The 18,384-nt window shown below is 40.2% G+C and overlaps 1 protein-coding gene across 9 annotated transcripts in view; it reads right to left on the reverse strand.

The window, feature by feature from the left end:
* The window catches only part of DGKB (diacylglycerol kinase beta), an 875,335-nt gene that overhangs the window by 648,788 nt on the left and 208,163 nt on the right, over positions 1 to 18,384 (reverse strand). For all 9 annotated transcript variants that reach the window (XM_059885674.1, XM_059885677.1, XM_015468340.3 and 6 more), the window contains one exon: positions 12,006 to 12,159. In XM_059885674.1, coding sequence (XP_059741657.1) covers positions 12,006 to 12,159 — 154 coding nt within the window. The remainder of the gene's footprint in view (positions 1 to 12,005; positions 12,160 to 18,384) is intronic.

Below are 18,384 nucleotides of genomic sequence, written 5' to 3' on the forward strand. Positions count from 1 at the left end.
GTTCATTGGAAGGACTGATGTTGAAGCTGAAACTCCAATACTTTGGCCACCTGATGCAAAGAGCTGACTCATTTGAAAAGCCCCTGATGTTGGGAAAGCTTGAGGGTAGGAGGAGAAGGGGACGACAGAGGATGAGATAGTTGGATGGTATCCAACTTAATGGGCATGAGTTTGAGTAAACTCCAGGAGTTGGTGATGGACAGGGAGGCCTGGCATGCTGCAGTCCATAGGTTCACAAAGAGTCGGACACAACTGAGCAACTAAACTGAACTGATGGCTAATAAAGAACCTTTACTGTTATAAGGGAGATTCCCTGGTGGCTCAGATGGTAAAGCATCTGCTTGCAATGTGGGAGACCCACGTTCAATCCCTGGGTCAGGAAGATCCCCTGGAGAAGGAAATGGCCATCCACTTCAGTACTCATTCCCGGAAAATTCCATGGATGGAGAAGCCTGGTGAGCTATAGTCCATGGCGTCGCAAAGAGTCAGAGACGACTGAGCGACTTCACTTCACTTCACTTTACTGTTATAAAGTTAATATTTTGGACCCTGGGAACCCAACAGGAATATACAGAATGAGTGTTTGAAGCATCTAATGAACCATACAACCTCCTCTTCTAATCACCCTACTCTTAGAGAAAGAAATGTTACAAATGTCACAAATATTACAGTGAATTGCTATCTTATACAAAAAGAAATACAATTTAGCTGAAGTGGGTTATTCCTAGGAATGCATGTGCTACAACAGTCACAGGTGGGAGCTGGAGATAGGCAGGGATATGCCAGCTATCCTGCAGATGTCAGATGGTGGGACTTTTACAAGGGTGCCCACGGTGCTTCCCAGCTGCATTCTCTAGGGACCCCATCTCTCCCATCACTGCATCCCTAATACGGAACACAGCATACCCTTTTGAATTAGAATAAAGCCCTCTCTGAGACATGAAGGAACTGTGTTTGCTGTGAAATAAGGGCAGAGGAAACAGCATGCAGAAAAGTTCAGAGTCCTGAGTAAGCAAAGCACATGTTAAGTCACAGCTAACAGTTGGATATGAAAAGGATCTGGGTGCATAGGGCAAGGAGACAGAGAATGAGGGCTGGAGGCAGCCTAGGCAAGCTGCATGTGCCTGCATGCGTGTATGCTCAGTCATGCCCAACTCTTTGCAACTCCATGGACTTTCGCCCACCAGGCTCCTCTGTCCATGCAATTCTCCAGGCAAAAATACCGAGTGCCTTGCCACGCCCTCCTCCAGGGGATCTTCCCAGCCCAGGGATAGCACATGTATCTCTTAGGTCTCCTGCATTGGCAGATGGTTCTTTACCACTAGTGCCATCTGGGAAACCTCCTGCAAGCTGCATGGCATTGGGCTTGAAGTGAAGTGGAGTGAAAGTCATTCAATTGTGTTCACTTTGCGAACCCATGGACTATACAATCCACGTAATCCTCCAGGCCAGAATACTGGAGTGGGTAGCCTTTCCCTTCTCCAGGGGATCTTCCGAACCCAGGGATTGAACCCAGGTCTCCTGCATTGCAGGTAGATTCTTTATCAGCTGAGCCCTTGGGAAGCCCATGGGAAGCCCATGGCATGGACTTAATGCTATGAAACTCAGACTTTGTCACCTTCTTAACTGTCCTGCCCAGGCCCTGGAGGCTCAGCTAGGGCACTTCAGGATGGGGTGTATCCAGCCTGGGGAAGCGGGGGGTGATGAGGGGGTAGGAGGGAGGCAGAAAGATTAGGACTTCCCTGTACTTAGACCTCTCCTGTACCATCCCCAAACAAAAGAACTCAGCTTTGCTGCTAAGTCACTACAGTCGTGTCCGACTCTGTGCGACCCCATAGACGGTAGCCCACCAGGCTCCCCCGTCCCTGGGATTCTCCAGTCGAGAACACTGGAGTGGGTTGCCATTTCCTTATCCAATGCGTGAAAGTGAAAAGTGAAAGGGAAGTCGCTCAGTCATGTCTGACTCTTAGCGACCCCATGGATTGCAGCCTACCAGGCTCCTCCATCCATGGGATTTTCCAGGCAAGAGTACTGGAGTGGGGTGCCATTGCCTTCTCCAGGAACTCAGCTTTAATTGACTTTAAATAACTAGGATTTACATTTACTTGGAAAATAAAGGTTTAAAAAACATTCCACCAGGTGACAGTGAAAGCCAGAACCCCAAAATAATATTATCAGGCTGCTGTGTTAGAAAAACCATTCTGCACACAGAAGGGTAGGGCCTGGCTGGGAGTCATGCTAACTAAAAGTCTATGACACAATGATGAGTCAAATGACACTGGCAGAACGTTTGAGAAGAAGTTACAACGAGTAACAGAGAGCACTTTTCGATTAATTAAACGTGAGGAGAAAAGCAATGAAGGGTAGGGAGAGTCCAAGATTTTCAGGTAGGGAAATTGATAAATATGCAGGTTCCATTCACCAAGAAAGATGATAGGCATAGAAGCAGATTTGGGTAGAATATAATTATTTGACTTTCAGATACAATTAGTTTGATTCCTTATGGAACACTCAGACAAAGGGCTCCAACTGGAATATAGTAATATATATTCTCCAAAAGGGTAATAAAGAGTTTTGGATCGTGTGAGAAATAACTGAGGCATTTTATGTTAGACAATGCCTGTTGTGTATGTGTGTGTGTGTGTGTGTGATGTTAATAAAAAATGTCATCTGTTGAGAGAGAGGGGAAAGATACGAATAAACTAAAAGAGGTTTCAAAAGTTTAACTGATCTAGGAGACGGGAACAAGAATAAATACTTTTCAGGGGATTTTTTTTTTTTTTTTTTTAAGCTGAAGAGGTGTTAAGACCATGTTAATACTGGGTGTTAGCCTGTTGTTCTTTAGTTGCTAAGCTGTATCCATTATCTTTGAGACCAAATGGATTGTAGCCCATCAGGCTCCCCTGTCCATGGCATTTCCCAGGCAAGAATACTGGAGTGAGTTGCCATTTCCTTCTCCAGGGATCTTCCCCAACCAGGGATCGAACAACCATCTCACACTGGCAGGCAGATTCTTTACCACTGAGCAACCAGGGAAGCCCGTGGGTGTTCAGTCACCATGAGTAAATTAGATAGCTAGCAGGAAGCTGTGGAGAACCGCAATGGCAACCCACTCCAGTACTCTTGCCGGAAAATCCCAGGGACGGGGGAGCCTGGTGGTCTGCCGTCTATGCGGTTGCACAGAGTAGGACACGACTGAAGCGACTTAGCAGCAGCAGCAGGAAGCTGTGGTACAGCACAGGGAGCTCAGCTCTGTGCTCTGTGATGACCTGGAGGGAGGGAGGGATGCAGACTGGGAGGGAGGCTCAGAAGAGAAGGGATACATGTGTACTAATGACTGATACATGTCGTTGTACAGCAGAAACCAACACAACCTTGTAAAGCAATTATACGCCAATCAAAAAATAAAAGAAAAAAAATATCTGGTGTTAGGAATTTATAGTGACAAAAATTTGTGTATTTATGAGATTTCTCTCTGGTTATGCTGTGCTCAAATCGTAGGGACTGAAATATGGGATCATAATAGTGATCCATGACTGAGAGTTTGTGAGCCTCTTGAAAGGAAGAAAAAAAAAAGGATTCCAAATGAGAAAACCATTTTGTAAAGGCAATAGTTCAAGTGATAGATTCTAGAGAGGGTAAAATGAGAAATGTGTCACTGGAATAGTAAAGAGATTTGGAATTAAGGACTTGGCATTTACAATTAAGCAGAGAGGTTATGGGAAAGGTGGAAAGATGGTACATAGATACATTCAAAAACTAAGAGCACAACATGGGAATAATAGAATTAATAATCATCATATATTTAAATAGGTGATAAGAGGCACTTAAGGGCAACAAAACGTTCCAAAGCAATATATCATCTGCTACATGAAACGCCAGGTGGATCATTCAGTTCAGTTCAGTTCAGTTCAGTCGCTCAGTCATGTCCAACTCTTTGCAACCCCATGAATCGCAGCATGCCAGGCCTCCCAGTCCATCACCAACTCCCGGAGTTCACTCAAACTCACGTCCATCGAGTCGGTGATGCCATCCAGCCATCTCATCCTCTGTTGTCCCCTTTTCCTCCTGTCCCCAATCCCTCCCAGCATCAGAGTCTTTTCCAATGAGTCAACTCTTCACATGAGGTGGCCAAAGTATTTGAGTTTCAGCCTCATCTTCATTCCTTCCAAAGAACACACAGGGCTGATCTCCTTTAGAATGGACTGGTTGCATCTCTTTGCAGTCCAAGGGACTCTCAAGAGTCTTCTCCAACACCACAGTTCAAAAGCATCAATTCTTCGGCGCTCAGCTTTCTTTACAGTCCAACTCTCACATCCATACATGACCACAGGAAAAACCATAGCCTTGACTAGATGGACCTTTGTTGGCAAAGTAATGCCTCTGCTTTTGAATATGCTGTCTAGGTTGCTCATAACTTTCCTTCCACGGGGTAAGCATCTTTTAATTTCATGGCTGCAGTCATCATCTGCAGTAATTTGGGAGCCCCCAAAAATAAAGTCTGACACTGTTTCCACTGTTTCCCCATCTATTTCCCATGAAGTGATGGGACCAGATGCCATGATCTTAGTTTTCTGAATGTTGAGCTTTAAGGTGGATCATTAGGCTTTACAAGTTCAACAAACACAACTACCTACACACTCATAACACTTAAACCTATTTCTGTTTATCTTAAAATATTTTATTCTATAAAAACTAAGTATTTTACTTTTACCAAATACATGATCATTGTTCATTAACAAGAATAATAGTTTTTCCTTTTAAAATGTATGTCTTCTAGTTAAGAAGCCCTTATTATCCAGTCTATATACAATCAAGAACGGCTATCATAGTCCTGCTGGTAATCTGGTGATGAAATAGATGAACTCTCAGAGCGATCAACAAAGCAGATTATAGCACCTCATTATTCAATAATAATTTGTGATTTTTTTCAAACATGAATACATCTTATGTAGATAACTTAGATTATTTTAAGTCTCAAGGAATTTTATATATATATATATATGTTTCTGAGTCAAGGTTACCCCAGATCTTGAAAATTTTATTATTATCCAGTGTTCTTTATTTCCCAGAAAAAAAAGACTATCGAAGGTAATCCTGAAAAGTACATAGGATGAGAAAGAGTACTACCAAGGACACTATGCACCTATGCTTTAAAATTGGAGGCCATGCTTTGAAAAGGCATCATGGTTTAATTCATTCTTGTGCTATGAGAGTTACATAGCCTACCTTATAATTCCTTTCAAGTAGGTCTTTGCAGAATGTGTGATTATCTCAAATGAAGTACAAGCTGTTAGTCCTTATTTTTTCCCTATTTTGAAACCCCATTTGATCTCTACTCCTTGTAAATTTGGCATCTTACATGTAGCACTTACTATATCTATCTAAAGAAAAGAGGGTTTGAGACTTGAATTTCTTATGAAACTACCAAAATAATTCAACTTGTCTCTTTCTTCCAAGTCTGACACAATTAGTCTGAATCTGTTGACTCAGAGAGAGAACATATCAAAAAATGTTCCCGCTTCTTTTTCAAAACCCAAGGACAGTATTGCTTGCTCATGTAAATTTAAATAAGGGACAACTTTGCTATGTCTGAATGTGCAAACCATTTATAGAAGGAAACAGAGAATACAGAAGTTTTAATCTCTAGATCCAAGTAAGAATCTGTACCATTTAAAAATATGCAGCACAGAACACTGGTAAGCTGAAACCATACATCAGAATAAACTAAATGAATTTCACTCAGAGAATCAGCAAGTGTGGGGAGTCCTCTCAATTCATGAGATATGGGGAATTATTTGAGGAACTAAAATATTTGATGGGTAAAGGCTATAAGCATATTAATTGTTTAATATTTTGAAGGGATCAAAATATCACATATGAAAGGTATACATCTATTTTAAAAAGCAGGGAACAACAAAATTACCCAAGGAAAAATATATGACTTCTTTAACAGAAAGGGAAGGACTACAACATAAGACTTAACAGTGTGGACTCTTCATCAGATTGCTCAATTTTGGTTTATGACTCAATCACCTATTTCTTAATTACATGCTTTAAACTTTTTATTTATTAGAGTGCTAGCTAGTAAAATTCCCCTCACTTCTTTACTCACACTTTGATATTCTACATTGTAATGTCAGGGCAGGAAGTCTCTAGACCTGTGGCTCCCATGGGATAGATGAGTCTCTCTCAGGGGATTTGTAAGGTCAAAATGGTATAAGTGTGGTTTCTGAGCTATCATTTGTTTTTTTCACTCTCATTTTCTCATGAGGGTACAGTGGATTTTTCAAGGGGTTACATGACATATATGTCGACACAGAAGCAAATGTGGTTACTCAGCTGTCTTCTATGTAGCTGGACATTAGTCATTTGTAACAATGTAATATAATGTACACCTTTTCATTTTTAGTTTGAAAATAATCATTTTTCATAAAGATAATATTGTTGTCAACATCTAAGGGGTTTATCCAAGGGAATATTTCATGCAAAAATGGACACAATAAACACAGAAATGATATGGACTTAACAGAAGCAGAAGCTATACAAAAGAGATCTTAATGACCCTGATACCCAAGATGGCGTGATCACTCACCTAAAGCCAGTCAGCCTGGAGTGCAAAGTGAAGTATGCCTTAGGAAGCATCACTACAAACAAAGCAAGTAGAGGTGATGGAATTCGAGCCGAGCTATTTCAAATTCTAGAAGATGATGCTGTGAAAGTGCTGCACTCAATATGCCAACAAATTAGGAAAACTCAGCAGTGGCCACAGGTCTGGAAAAGGTTGGTTTTCATTCGAATTCCAAAGAAAGGCAATGCCAAAAAATGTCAAACTACTACACAATTGCACTCATCTCATACACCAGCAAAGTAATACTCAAAATTCTTCAAGCTAGGCTTCAACAGTACATTAACTGAGAACTCCAAGATGTTCAAGCTGGATTTAGAAAAGGCAGAAGAACCAGAGATCAAGTTGCCAACATCCGTGGACCCTAGAAAAAGCAAGAGAATTCCAGAAAAAAGCCTATTTTTGCATCGTTGACTATGCTAAAGCCTTTGACTGTGTGGATCACAACAAACTGTAGAAAATTCTTGAAGAGATAGAAATACTAGATGACCTTACTGGCCTTCTGAGAAACCTGTATGCAGGTAAAGAAGCAACAATTAGAACCAAACATGGAACTACAGTCAGGTTCCAAATTGGGGACATCAAGGCTGTGTATTGTCATCCTGCTTATTTAACTTATATGCAGAGTACATCATGAAAAATGCCTGGATGGATGAAGCACAAGCTGGAATCAAGATTGCTGGGAGAAATATCAATAACCTAAGATACACAGATGACACCACCCTTATGGCAGAAAGCAAAGAGGAATAAAGACCCTCTTGGTGAAGATCAAAGAGGAGTGTGAAAAATCTGGCTTAAAACTCAACATTCAAAAAACTAAGATCATGACCTCTGGTCCCATCACTACATGGCAAGTCTATGGGGAAACAGTGCAAACAGTGAAAGACTCTATTTGGGGGCTATAAAATCACTTAGAAGATGACTGTAGCCATGAAATTAAAACACACTTGCTCCTTGGAAGAAAAGCTATGACAAACCTAGACAGCATGTTAAAAGCAGCGACATTACTTTGCCAACAAAGGTCCATCTCGTCAAAACTATAGTTTTTCCAGTAGTCATGTATGGATGTGAGAGGTGGACCATAAAGGAGGCTGAGCACCGAAGAACTGATGCTTTTGAACTGTGGTATTGGAGAAGACTCTTGAGAGTCCCTTGGACTGCAAGGAGATCAAACTAGTCAATCCTAAAGGAAATCAGTCCTGAATGTTCATTGGAAGGACTGATGCTGAAACTGAAACTCCAGTAGTTTAGCCATCTGATGCGAAGAACTGACTCACTGGAAAAAAACCTGATGCTGGGAAACATTGAAGGCAGGAAGAGAAGGGTACAATAGATGATGAAATGGTTGGATGGCATCACCATTGCAATGGATATGAGTTTGAGCAATCTCCAGGAGATGGTGAAGGTCAGGGAAGCCTGGCGTGCTGCAGTCCATGGGGTCACAAAGAGTCGAACACGACTCAGTGACTGAACAACAGGGGGTTGATCATTATCATTTATAGAATGTGTCATCTTTAATATGACAAACAGAAATAAATATCACACATATAAACAAAACTGTTTCGGGGTCTGTAAGGATTTATGGTGTGATCACTGACCTACAGCCAAACATTCTGGAATGTGAAGTCAAGTGGGCCTTAGAAAGCATCACTACGAACAGAGCTAGTGGAGGTTATGGAATTCCCGTTGAGCTATTTCAAATCCTGAAAGATGATGCTGTGAAAGTGCTGCACTCAATAGGCCAGCAAATTTGGAAAACTCAGCAGTGGCCACAGGACTGGAAAAGGTCAATTTTCATTCCAATCCCAAAGAAAGGCAATGCCAAAGAATGCTCAGACTACCACACAATTGCACTCATCTCACACTCTAGTAAAGTAATGCTCAAAATTCTCCAAGCCAGGCTTCAGCAATATGTGAACCGTGAACTTCCTGATGTTCAAGCTGGTTTTAGAAAAGGCAGAGGAACCAGAGATCAAATTGCCAACATCCGCTGGATCATAGAAAAAGCAAGACAGTTCCAGAAAAACATCTATTTATGCTTTATTGACTATGCCAAAGCTTTTGACTGTGTGGATGACAATAAACTGTGGAAAATTCTGAAAGAGATGGGCACACCAGACCACCTGACCTGCCTCTTGAGAAACCTGTACGCAGGTCAGGAAGCAACAGTTAGAACTGGACATGGAACAACAGACTGGTTCCAAATAGGAAAAGGAGTAGGTCAAGGCTGGATATTGTTACCCTGCTCATTTAACTTATATGCAGAGTACATCATGAGAAATGCTGGGCTGGAAGAAACACAAGCTGGAATCAAGATTGCCAGGAGAAATATGAATAACCTCAGATATGCAGATGACACCACCCTTATGGCAGAAAGTGAAGAGGAACTAGAAAGCCTCTTGATGAAAGTGAAAGAGGAGAGTGAAAAAGTTGGCTTAAAGCTCAACATTCAGAAAACTAAGATCATAGCATCTGGTCCCATCACTTCATGGGAAATATGTAGGGAAACAGTGTCAGAATTTATTTTTGGGGGGCTCCAAAATCACTGCAGATGGTGACTGCAGCCATGAAATTAAAAGACACTCCTTGGAAGGAAAGTTATGATCAACCTAGATAGCATATTCAAAAGCAGAGACTTTACTTTGCCAACAAAGGTCCATGTATTCAAGGCTATGGTTTTTCCAGTGGTCATGTATGGATATGAGAGTTTGACTGTGAAGAAAGCTGAGCGCCAAAGAATTGATGGTTTTGAACTGTGGTGTTGGAGAAGACTCTTGAGAGTCCCTTGGACTGCAAGGAGATACAATCCATCCACCCTCAAGGAGACCAATCCTGTGTGCTCATTGGAAGGACTGATGCTGAAGCTGAAACTCTAATACTTTGGCCACCTCATGCGAAGAGTTGACTCATTGGAAAAGACTGTGATGCTGGGAGGGATTGTGGGGAGGAGGAAAAGGGGACGACAGAGGATGAGATGGCTGGATGGCATCACTGACTCGATGCACATAAGTTTGGGTAAACTCCGGGAGTTGGTGATTGACAGGGAGGCCTGGCCAGAGAAGGCAATGGCACCCCACTTCAGTACTCTTGCCTGGAAAATCCCATGGGTGGAGGAGCCTGGTAGGCTGCAGTCTATGTGGTCGCTAAGAGTCGGAGGTGACTGAGCGACTTCACTTTCACTTTTCACTTTCATGCATTGGAGAAGGAAATGGCAACCCACTCCAGTGTTCTTGCCTGGAGAATCCCAGGGATGGGGGACCCTGGTTGGCTGCCATCTATGGGGTCGCACAGAGTCAGACACGACTATAGTGACTTAGCAGCAGTAGCAGCAGCAGGGAGGCCTGGCGTGCTGTGATTCACGGGGTCACAAAGAGTCGGACACGACTGAGTGATTGAACTGAACTGAAGGATTTTTCAGAAGCCTTAAAGAGTCCTAGATAAGAGTTTGAGACATACTGCTGAAGATTACATTTCTCCATTGACTGATGGAAACTGGCTGGGTTCAGAGAGGGCATGAAAGAGACCTGAGAAGGGAGGAGAGAGAAGGGCTTGGTTCCTGCCATTCTACTTCCACTTCCTCTTAGATCTCTCCAACATGTCACTCTCACAGAACCTGGTTCCAGCAGCAACTGGCCTCTAGTCTACAGCTTACAGCCCGCCATTCAGTCCTGCAGAGACCATGGTGATGTTGAAAGAGGTCTGACTTCCAGGGCTATGGGCTCCTCCCTGAGTTCCTGAGCTACCAGAGCCTGTCAGATAGGATCCTCTGCACAGGAGTCTGATGGTTCACATCTGCCAGGCAAAATCCCCCACCTTCAAACTCTGCCTTCCAGCTCCAAGAGGTTCTCCTTCCTAGCTTCTAGGTTTTGATGACTCCAACCTGGGGGAGGAATATGCTTCCTGTGGTTGTACTGCCGCATGCCTCAGTGTTCATCTTTGCTTTTCAAACTCTCCAACGCTGTTTTACCTGTTTCCTATTTCATATTCCCTAAAGTAACATAGTGAGATTTCTGTTTTCCTGACTTTGTGGAGAGTGACACATTTATTGACAAGTAGTAATGGATTAAAACCTACACCTAATAAGAAAACTAAAATCTCTGTGGTGACAAAATTGAATTAAGTATCTAAGAGGAAAAGTAATACTCTGAGGTTACAAATCTAAAAATGTGAAAGAATACCGGTAATTTGAACAAGTAATATTAAATACTATGTTTTCAGACATAACTGCCTTGTGACTACTGATATATGATACATGGTGTATGATATATATTATATATTTTCCAGTCATTTAAAAGAGCACTTTCACGCCAGTCAGAATGGCTGCGATCCAAAAATCTACAAACAATAAATGCTGGAGAGGCTGTGGAGAAAAGGGAACCCTCTTACACTGTTGGTGGGAATGCGAACTACCATAGCCACTATGGAGAACAGTGTGGAGATTTCTTAAAAAACTGCCTTATGCCTTATGATCCAGCAATCCCACTGCTGGGCATACACACTGAGGAAACCAGAATTGAAAGAGACACGTGTTCATCGCAGCACTGTTTATAATAGCCAGGACATGGAAGCAACCTAGATGTCCATCAGCAGATGAATGGATAAGAAAGCTGTGGTACATATACACAATGGAGTATTACTCAGCCATTAAAAGGAATACATTTGAATCAGTTCTAATGAGGTGGATGAAACTGTAGCCTATTATACAGAGTGAGTTAAGCCAGAAAGAAAAACACCAATACAGTATACTAACGCATATATATGGAATTTAGAAAGATGGTAACAATAACCCTGTTTACGAGATAGCAAAAGAGACACTGATGTATAGAACAGTCTTTTGGACTCTGTGGGAGAGGGAGAGGGTGGGATGATTTGGGAGAATGGCATTAAAATATGTATAATATCATATATGAAACGAGTCACCAGTCCAGGTTCGATGCATGATACTGGATGCTTGGGGCTGGTGCACTGGGATGACCCAGAGGGATGGTATGGGGAGGGAGGAGGGAGGAGGGTTCACGATGGGGAACACATGTATACCTGTGGTAGATTCATTTTGATATATGGCAAAACCAATACAATATTGTAAAGTTAAATTAAATAAAATTTAAAAAAAAGAGCACTTTGTTAAATTTTATGGAAGTATCTCTTAAAATTATTACCTAAAACATAGACTTCTAAGACACTGTAATGACAAGTGATGTATAGTGATAAAGTATATTTTCTCTAATGTTTAGTTACACAATCTTAGTTTGAAAAGATAAATCCTGCAACAAAGGTAATTTCTAAGCAAATCATCTCATCTTATAGAGAACTTATACTGACATTTCCCTTTGAGGTTTTTGCATTATATAGATTTTTAGTAAATACTTGGACTTACCACTTGAGAGGAGAGCAGGCTTACTTTTTACCATTGGACTAGAATGAGGAAACTTGTTGCTAAATGACATGAAAAGGTGTGTTGTGAAATCATCAGGAAGCTCGGCTTCCAGGAATGTCTTCATAAATAGCTTGAAACCTTCAAAATCTATTGTCTGAAAAGAAAAAAAATTTAAATATATATTTTAAGACTCAGCCAATGTTAAGATTGTTTGCAATGTTCAAGAGCATTAGCAGGAGAAATGATCTCAAACATTCTTACATCCAAGTCTACAAAAGGACGGTAACTCTTTGAGAAACAAACCAGGCAGCCCTACGCTGACACGGGTGATTAGATTTCGATGTCTTACCTGCAGCAACGGAGCAAGAAAAACAGGAGCTTTCCAGTCGGGCATCCCTATTTCCACAGTGTCTGTATGGCCTTAAAAACTTTACTCTTAGAAAGTTAATTTCCTCCTCTGTAAACTGGGGAGAATATTCACAATTCCATGGAGTTATGATGATTAAATCAGACAACTACCTGAATGTGCTGATGCAGAATCAAGAACACAGCATGAATACACAAAGCTATCCCTCTTGCCTCCTTTCTTTGTCTCTAATAATAAACACTGTTTTGAACCACTGGAGAAAGTGGTTAACGTGAAAGTTTTACCTTAACACCAAGACCAATGGATATAAAATCCTAAAGTGAAATTCTAAATCTTCCTAGGCAATTGTCAAAGAAATCTACTTCAAGATCTCCGCCCACTCTTAGTGCAGAGCTATAAAAGAGCTGACATTTGCACGCAAAGATCCATTGCTACACTGAGAATCTCCATGTCCACTTGGGGAAATGGTGATGGGAGCTACCTTCTATTCTCAAGTTCACAGGAGAATTTCACAGGACTGACTGAGAGAGCTTGCTTTCTCCAAGCAGATGTGAACAGTGGGCCAAGATCTGACTCCTGCCTGGGAAACTGAGAACAAGGCTGCAGGTACTTTAGGGCCAAGACAGGACAATGGTATTCCCTGGGCTTGCCACTGCCCGGACACTAGTGCATAAATGTTGCCTGGGAAACAGATGTAGACTTCATGGAAGAGAAGGCTCCTGGAGTTGTGTAGGGTACTACCTACTAGGCCACTTGAAGGGACTAGGAGACCTACAGATAGAAACTGAGATGAAGCCACATCTGTCCAGATCAAAGGACTGCAAGTGCTATAGGCCTCATAGGAAGCCCTGGAAAGGTACTTTTTTTTTTTCCCCCTTACCAATTAGTTCAATATAATGGAGATGAAACTAAAAATAAGGCAAAAACAAAACTTGGCAGATTAATGCTCCCAATTTTTTTCAAACTCCTGGCAGATGAGAATAAACTTAATTCAATAAACTGCAAATTTTGGATACAAAAAGCTTGTTTTTTCTTACATAAAAATATTGGGGTATGGTGGTAGAGAATGACCAATTTTATCACTGTACTATTTTGAATAAACCAAAAATGGAATAAGACATATAAGGATATCAATATGAGAAAGTAAATTTTTGCAGATTAGATCATATAACATTTAACTACATATACTGTGTATGCTTTTGTACCTAATATTATCTCAAGCCAATATAAAAAAAATGTATTTTATTAATGATTCTAAGATCCTGTCTGCAACTTAATCTGACATTTTTAATTAAGTCTTGTTTTGCTTATCCATTCTCAGTAGGGCACTTCAAATATTTATACATATATATGTGTCTAAGTATATATATATATATGGCAGTGGTGGTTTAGTTGCTAAGTCGTGTCTGACTCCTGCAATCCCGTGGACTGTAGCCTGCCAGCCTCCTCTGCTCATGCAATTCTCCAGGCAACAACACTGGAGTGGGTTGCCATTTCCTTCTTTTATATATATATATAGTTGGTTCTATATTGGTGGTGGTAAAAAGACTTCATTTCTTTCCATGTTCAATGAATCATCACCACCACAGAATATTACAAATTCTACTAGTAGTTCAGTTCAGTCTCTCAGTTGTGTCCGACTCTTGGTGACCCATGGACTGCAGACTACAAGCAGACTGAACCACAAAACTAAAATCTATGAATAACATGAATATATAAAGAACAGCATCAATCAGCTGAAGTACTTTCAGAAAGCATTTGCTACAATGAGTGAAGGGAACCAGGAGTTAATTCAAAAAGTTATAGGAAATTTGTGTGATAAACATATTCACAAGTATCATGATTAAAATCAAAGTTACTTATAGTATTTCTTCACTCTGTACCCTTTGGTAAGTCAGCATTATGTTTGAAAATAGATGATAGAAGCATAGTCTTGAAGTCAGACTCCTTGGATCAACTCTTGACCCAACACTATCCAGCTGTGTGACAGTGGGCAATTTATTAATCTCTCTCTGTGACTCAAGTTCTTCATCTATATTAACAATCTCTTAGTTTGTTAGGAAAAATTCCCAACAATACTGGAAGAATGAACCTTAAACCACATCAACATAAATGTTTCCATTTGCATTTAATAGATCATTACATGGTCCACTTTTCTTTGTTGTTGGGCATTTTTGTTTGTTTGTTATTGGCTTTTCCTTTGTTTTTGCTTTTGAGAGATCTGGTAATTAAATCTGAACAAAGGACTATAATTACTGAATTTTTTCCTCTGGGTCTTCCTTTACAGTAAGATTCTATTTTAAAACAGAAGTCTTTCAAGTCAAGGGTTTAACACAGGAAAACAACAACAGCCAACCAACAAAAACAACAACCAGGACTTCAGAACAAAACAATTTTGTTTCATATTCCAATACCTCCACTCACCACCTGAGTGATTTGGGGCAAGACATGCATCTGCTCTTTTAAGGAAAACTCTGCCTCATCCCAAGTGTGTTTATGCCCTTTATAGAGCCCTACATCACCCACATAGAACAACCTTGAAATCGGTGCCTGTGATTTAATGATGAAAACCAGGAAAATAGCCAGTCCAAAAGAAAAAAAAAAAAAAAAAAGTGAACTTAATGTATGACATCTCTCTTAATAAGGAATACATTTCTCCTTGATGCTTTTTTTTTCAGGTCTCAGGAAAACTTTTTTGAACTTGCTCCAGGGTTGTAGCTCTCCCATGCTCAGCAAGCAAAAAAATAGCTTGTTTTTATTATCTGACACCTCGAAACCTTGATTTCCTCCATATAAGATGAACCATTCAGCAGTGCTGCCTCAACATAATAATAAATTGATATAAAGCACTTAATGTACCTTTGAGCATAAAGGATGTAAAAGAAATAAAATAGTTTAAAAAAGGAAAGGGAATAAATAAAAAGAAGCACTGATTTGAAGTTAGACTTTTATAACCTTAATTTGCCCTAGTCTATTGATTCAGAAAATTAGAAAATTCATTGCATTTTTCCAAATTTAACCCAGAGTTTTTGTGTCTTAGATACTGTGCTGTAATTGTTCTGGGTCAGGCAACATTGGCAAATGACTGCCTTCAGAAAGCAAGCCTTTAAAAAGAGATTAACTTACTTTAAAATAACTAAAAGCCTTTCATAGACATAAGAATAGAATAAAAATTTCCTTAGCTCTTAAATGATTTCCACAAGGTGATGTCATCCTATTTATGACTGAAGTTTTAGTGATGATGTCAGCTTCTTCCTCTAGCTTCTTTACAGTGTTGGTAGGAGCAAACTTCCTTTCTCTTACATTTCCTGTCATTACACACAGCTTGCTCCTGCTGCTGCTGCTGCTGCTGCTGCTACTGCTAAGTCGCTTCAGTCATATCCTACTCTGCGCGACCCCATAGACGGCAGCCCACCAGGCTCCCCCATCCCTGGGATTCTCCAGTCAAGAACACTGGAGTGGGCTGCCATTTCCTTCTCCAATGCGTGAAAGTGAAAAGTGAAAGTGAAGACGCTCAGTCATGTCCAACGCTTCGCGACCCCACGGACTGCAGCCCACCAGGCTCCTCCATCCATGGGATTCTCCAGGCAAGAGTACTGGAGTGGGATGCCATCGCCTTCTCCGTACACACAGCTTACAATGTTGTAAAACCCAAACTTCTTCAAAGCCAAAAGGCAGCTGCTTCAGTGTTTCATGTTCATTAAGGAATTAATCTTCAATGCCTTTCCTGGTTAAGTCATTTACTTCTCATTAGCAAAAGATCTTCCAATCTTCTCTAAAATTTTGTGTTTTCCAGAATATTAACACTTCCATACATTGATACTATCCTCAATCTGTACATTTTTATCTCACGATTTAGCAGAATATTTCCAAATTTACATCTCTTATTTTCTACTGCTGTCATGTAGCAGCATTAGCATTGGTTTCTGAAGATCGTGACCTTTAAATAGAATGAAATCATTTATATGCATAGCAATAGAAATGAAACACTCACGCAAAAAGTAGGATCAAACAACTAAATGAGTTCTCAAAAATCAAATTGGCTGGAAGTTCAGAGACACACAATCCAAATTATATTTAAGATTTTGAAAACTTTTTTTTTTTTTTCATTATTTTTTTTTTTAACTTGACGGAGCAGCCACAGACTATTTAGGGAGATAGAATCTCTAAAGAATACAAACTCGGGAAGCTGCTCAGAGCTTGCTGCCAAGTTGGCACAAATTCAAAACACATTTCTATGTGCCTTTCATTATTCTATCTGACCATCTGGATTCTTGATGTTTAAATTCCTGCTAATACTAAAGAAATAACTCTAGTATTCATCCAAGAAGATTCAAAGTGAATGAAAATAAATGTCGTCACTCTACCATTAATTTATTTTGGCAGTTTCAGGATGAAGATTTTCTCATATTCAGCAAATGTACATTATGCATATATCCACTTTGTACTGGGCTCTGTTCTAGGTCATGGGGTAAAAATGTTACTGATAAATGCAAAATCCTTCCATCAGGGGGCTTATCTTCTAATAAAAGGAATAAGAAAAAAAATAATAGCTTAAATGTATAGTGTTTGAAGGTATTAAGTAGTGTGTACATATGTGCTAAGTCATATCTAACTCTTTGTGATCCTATGGATTGTAGCTCACTGTGCTTCTCTGTCTGTGGGATTCTCTAGGTAAGAATATTGGAGTGGGTTGCCACTGCCCTCTCTCCAGGGGATCTTCCCATCCATGGATCAGACCCACATCTCCCGCTTTTCCTGCATTGCAGGTGGATTCTTCACCACTAGTGCTAACACCAGGTAGCCCAATTAAATGTTGTATAAGAAATAAAGAAGGAAGATATTTGTATATTGGGGGTGGTGCTTGTAGTTTTAAACCTGATGATTAGGAAATGAGAATCTGTTCTTTGAATAAAGACTGAAATGAGATGAGGGAGCAAGCTTCACACATATTTGGAGAAAGAACATTCCAGAGAGATAAAAACTGATGGTGCAAATGTCCTGAGGCATTAAGATGTTCTTGTTTTAGAGGATTTTCTATAAGAGGTACTGAAGAAAAGCAAGAGACTAGAGCAGGATTGAGGACGGACTAGAATTACAGAGAGGAGGTAAAGGACAGGATCTTTGGTGGTGTGTATATGGGGGCAGACTCTGTAAAAAAACATTTTAGACCATCAATACAGTGCTATGGTGAGACTTTCCTGGTGTCCAGTGGTTAGGACTCTACACTCCCAATGAGAGGGCCCATGTTCAAACCCTGGTCAGGGAACTAAGATTACACAAGCCACAACTAAGCTTGGCACAGCCAAATAAATAAGTAAATAAAAATAAATAAATTTTAAAAATAAACCATTATGGCTTTAAAGTCGAGTGAGAGCAACAGTTATTGGAGGGTTGCAGCAGGAAATCATGTGATCTAACATATTTTAACAGGATCATATCATCATAATAGGGCTTCCCTGGTGGCTCAGATGGTAAAGAATCTGCCTGCAATGCAGGAGACCCAGGTTCCATCCCTGGGTCCAGAAAAGCCTCTGGAGAAGGTAATGGCTACCTATTCCAGTATTCTTGCCTGGAGAATTCTATGGACAGAGGAGCTTGGTGGGTTACAGTCCATGGGGTCACAGAGAGTTGGACATGACTGAGTAACTAACACTTTCATGATCACAATAGGATAGTAAGACTAATAATAATAGGATCATTTTATATAACAGGATCTTATAACATTTATATCAGACAAAAGTCCAATTTTCACAATTGCTAATGAGCTTGCATACACAGCTGATTAATAGGTGATCTTTAAAAGACAAAAATGAATCACTGAAGTATCAAAGATTAAGTAGCTAAAACTATTAAGAAAGAAATTACTTCAATTCATTTATCATTAAGTGTTCACTGAATGCCTACTATGTATACAATACTGCTGGCTATCGAGCGAAAGAACTCAATGAGGTAGGCAGTAATTTAAGTTAGTCAGTAACTTAAGTTAGTCAGTAACTTAAATTAAATGGT

Source organism: Bos taurus, chromosome 4, assembly GCF_002263795.3.
Source record: "Bos taurus isolate L1 Dominette 01449 registration number 42190680 breed Hereford chromosome 4, ARS-UCD2.0, whole genome shotgun sequence".
In the NCBI taxonomy this organism is placed as follows: domain Eukaryota; kingdom Metazoa; phylum Chordata; class Mammalia; order Artiodactyla; family Bovidae; genus Bos; species Bos taurus.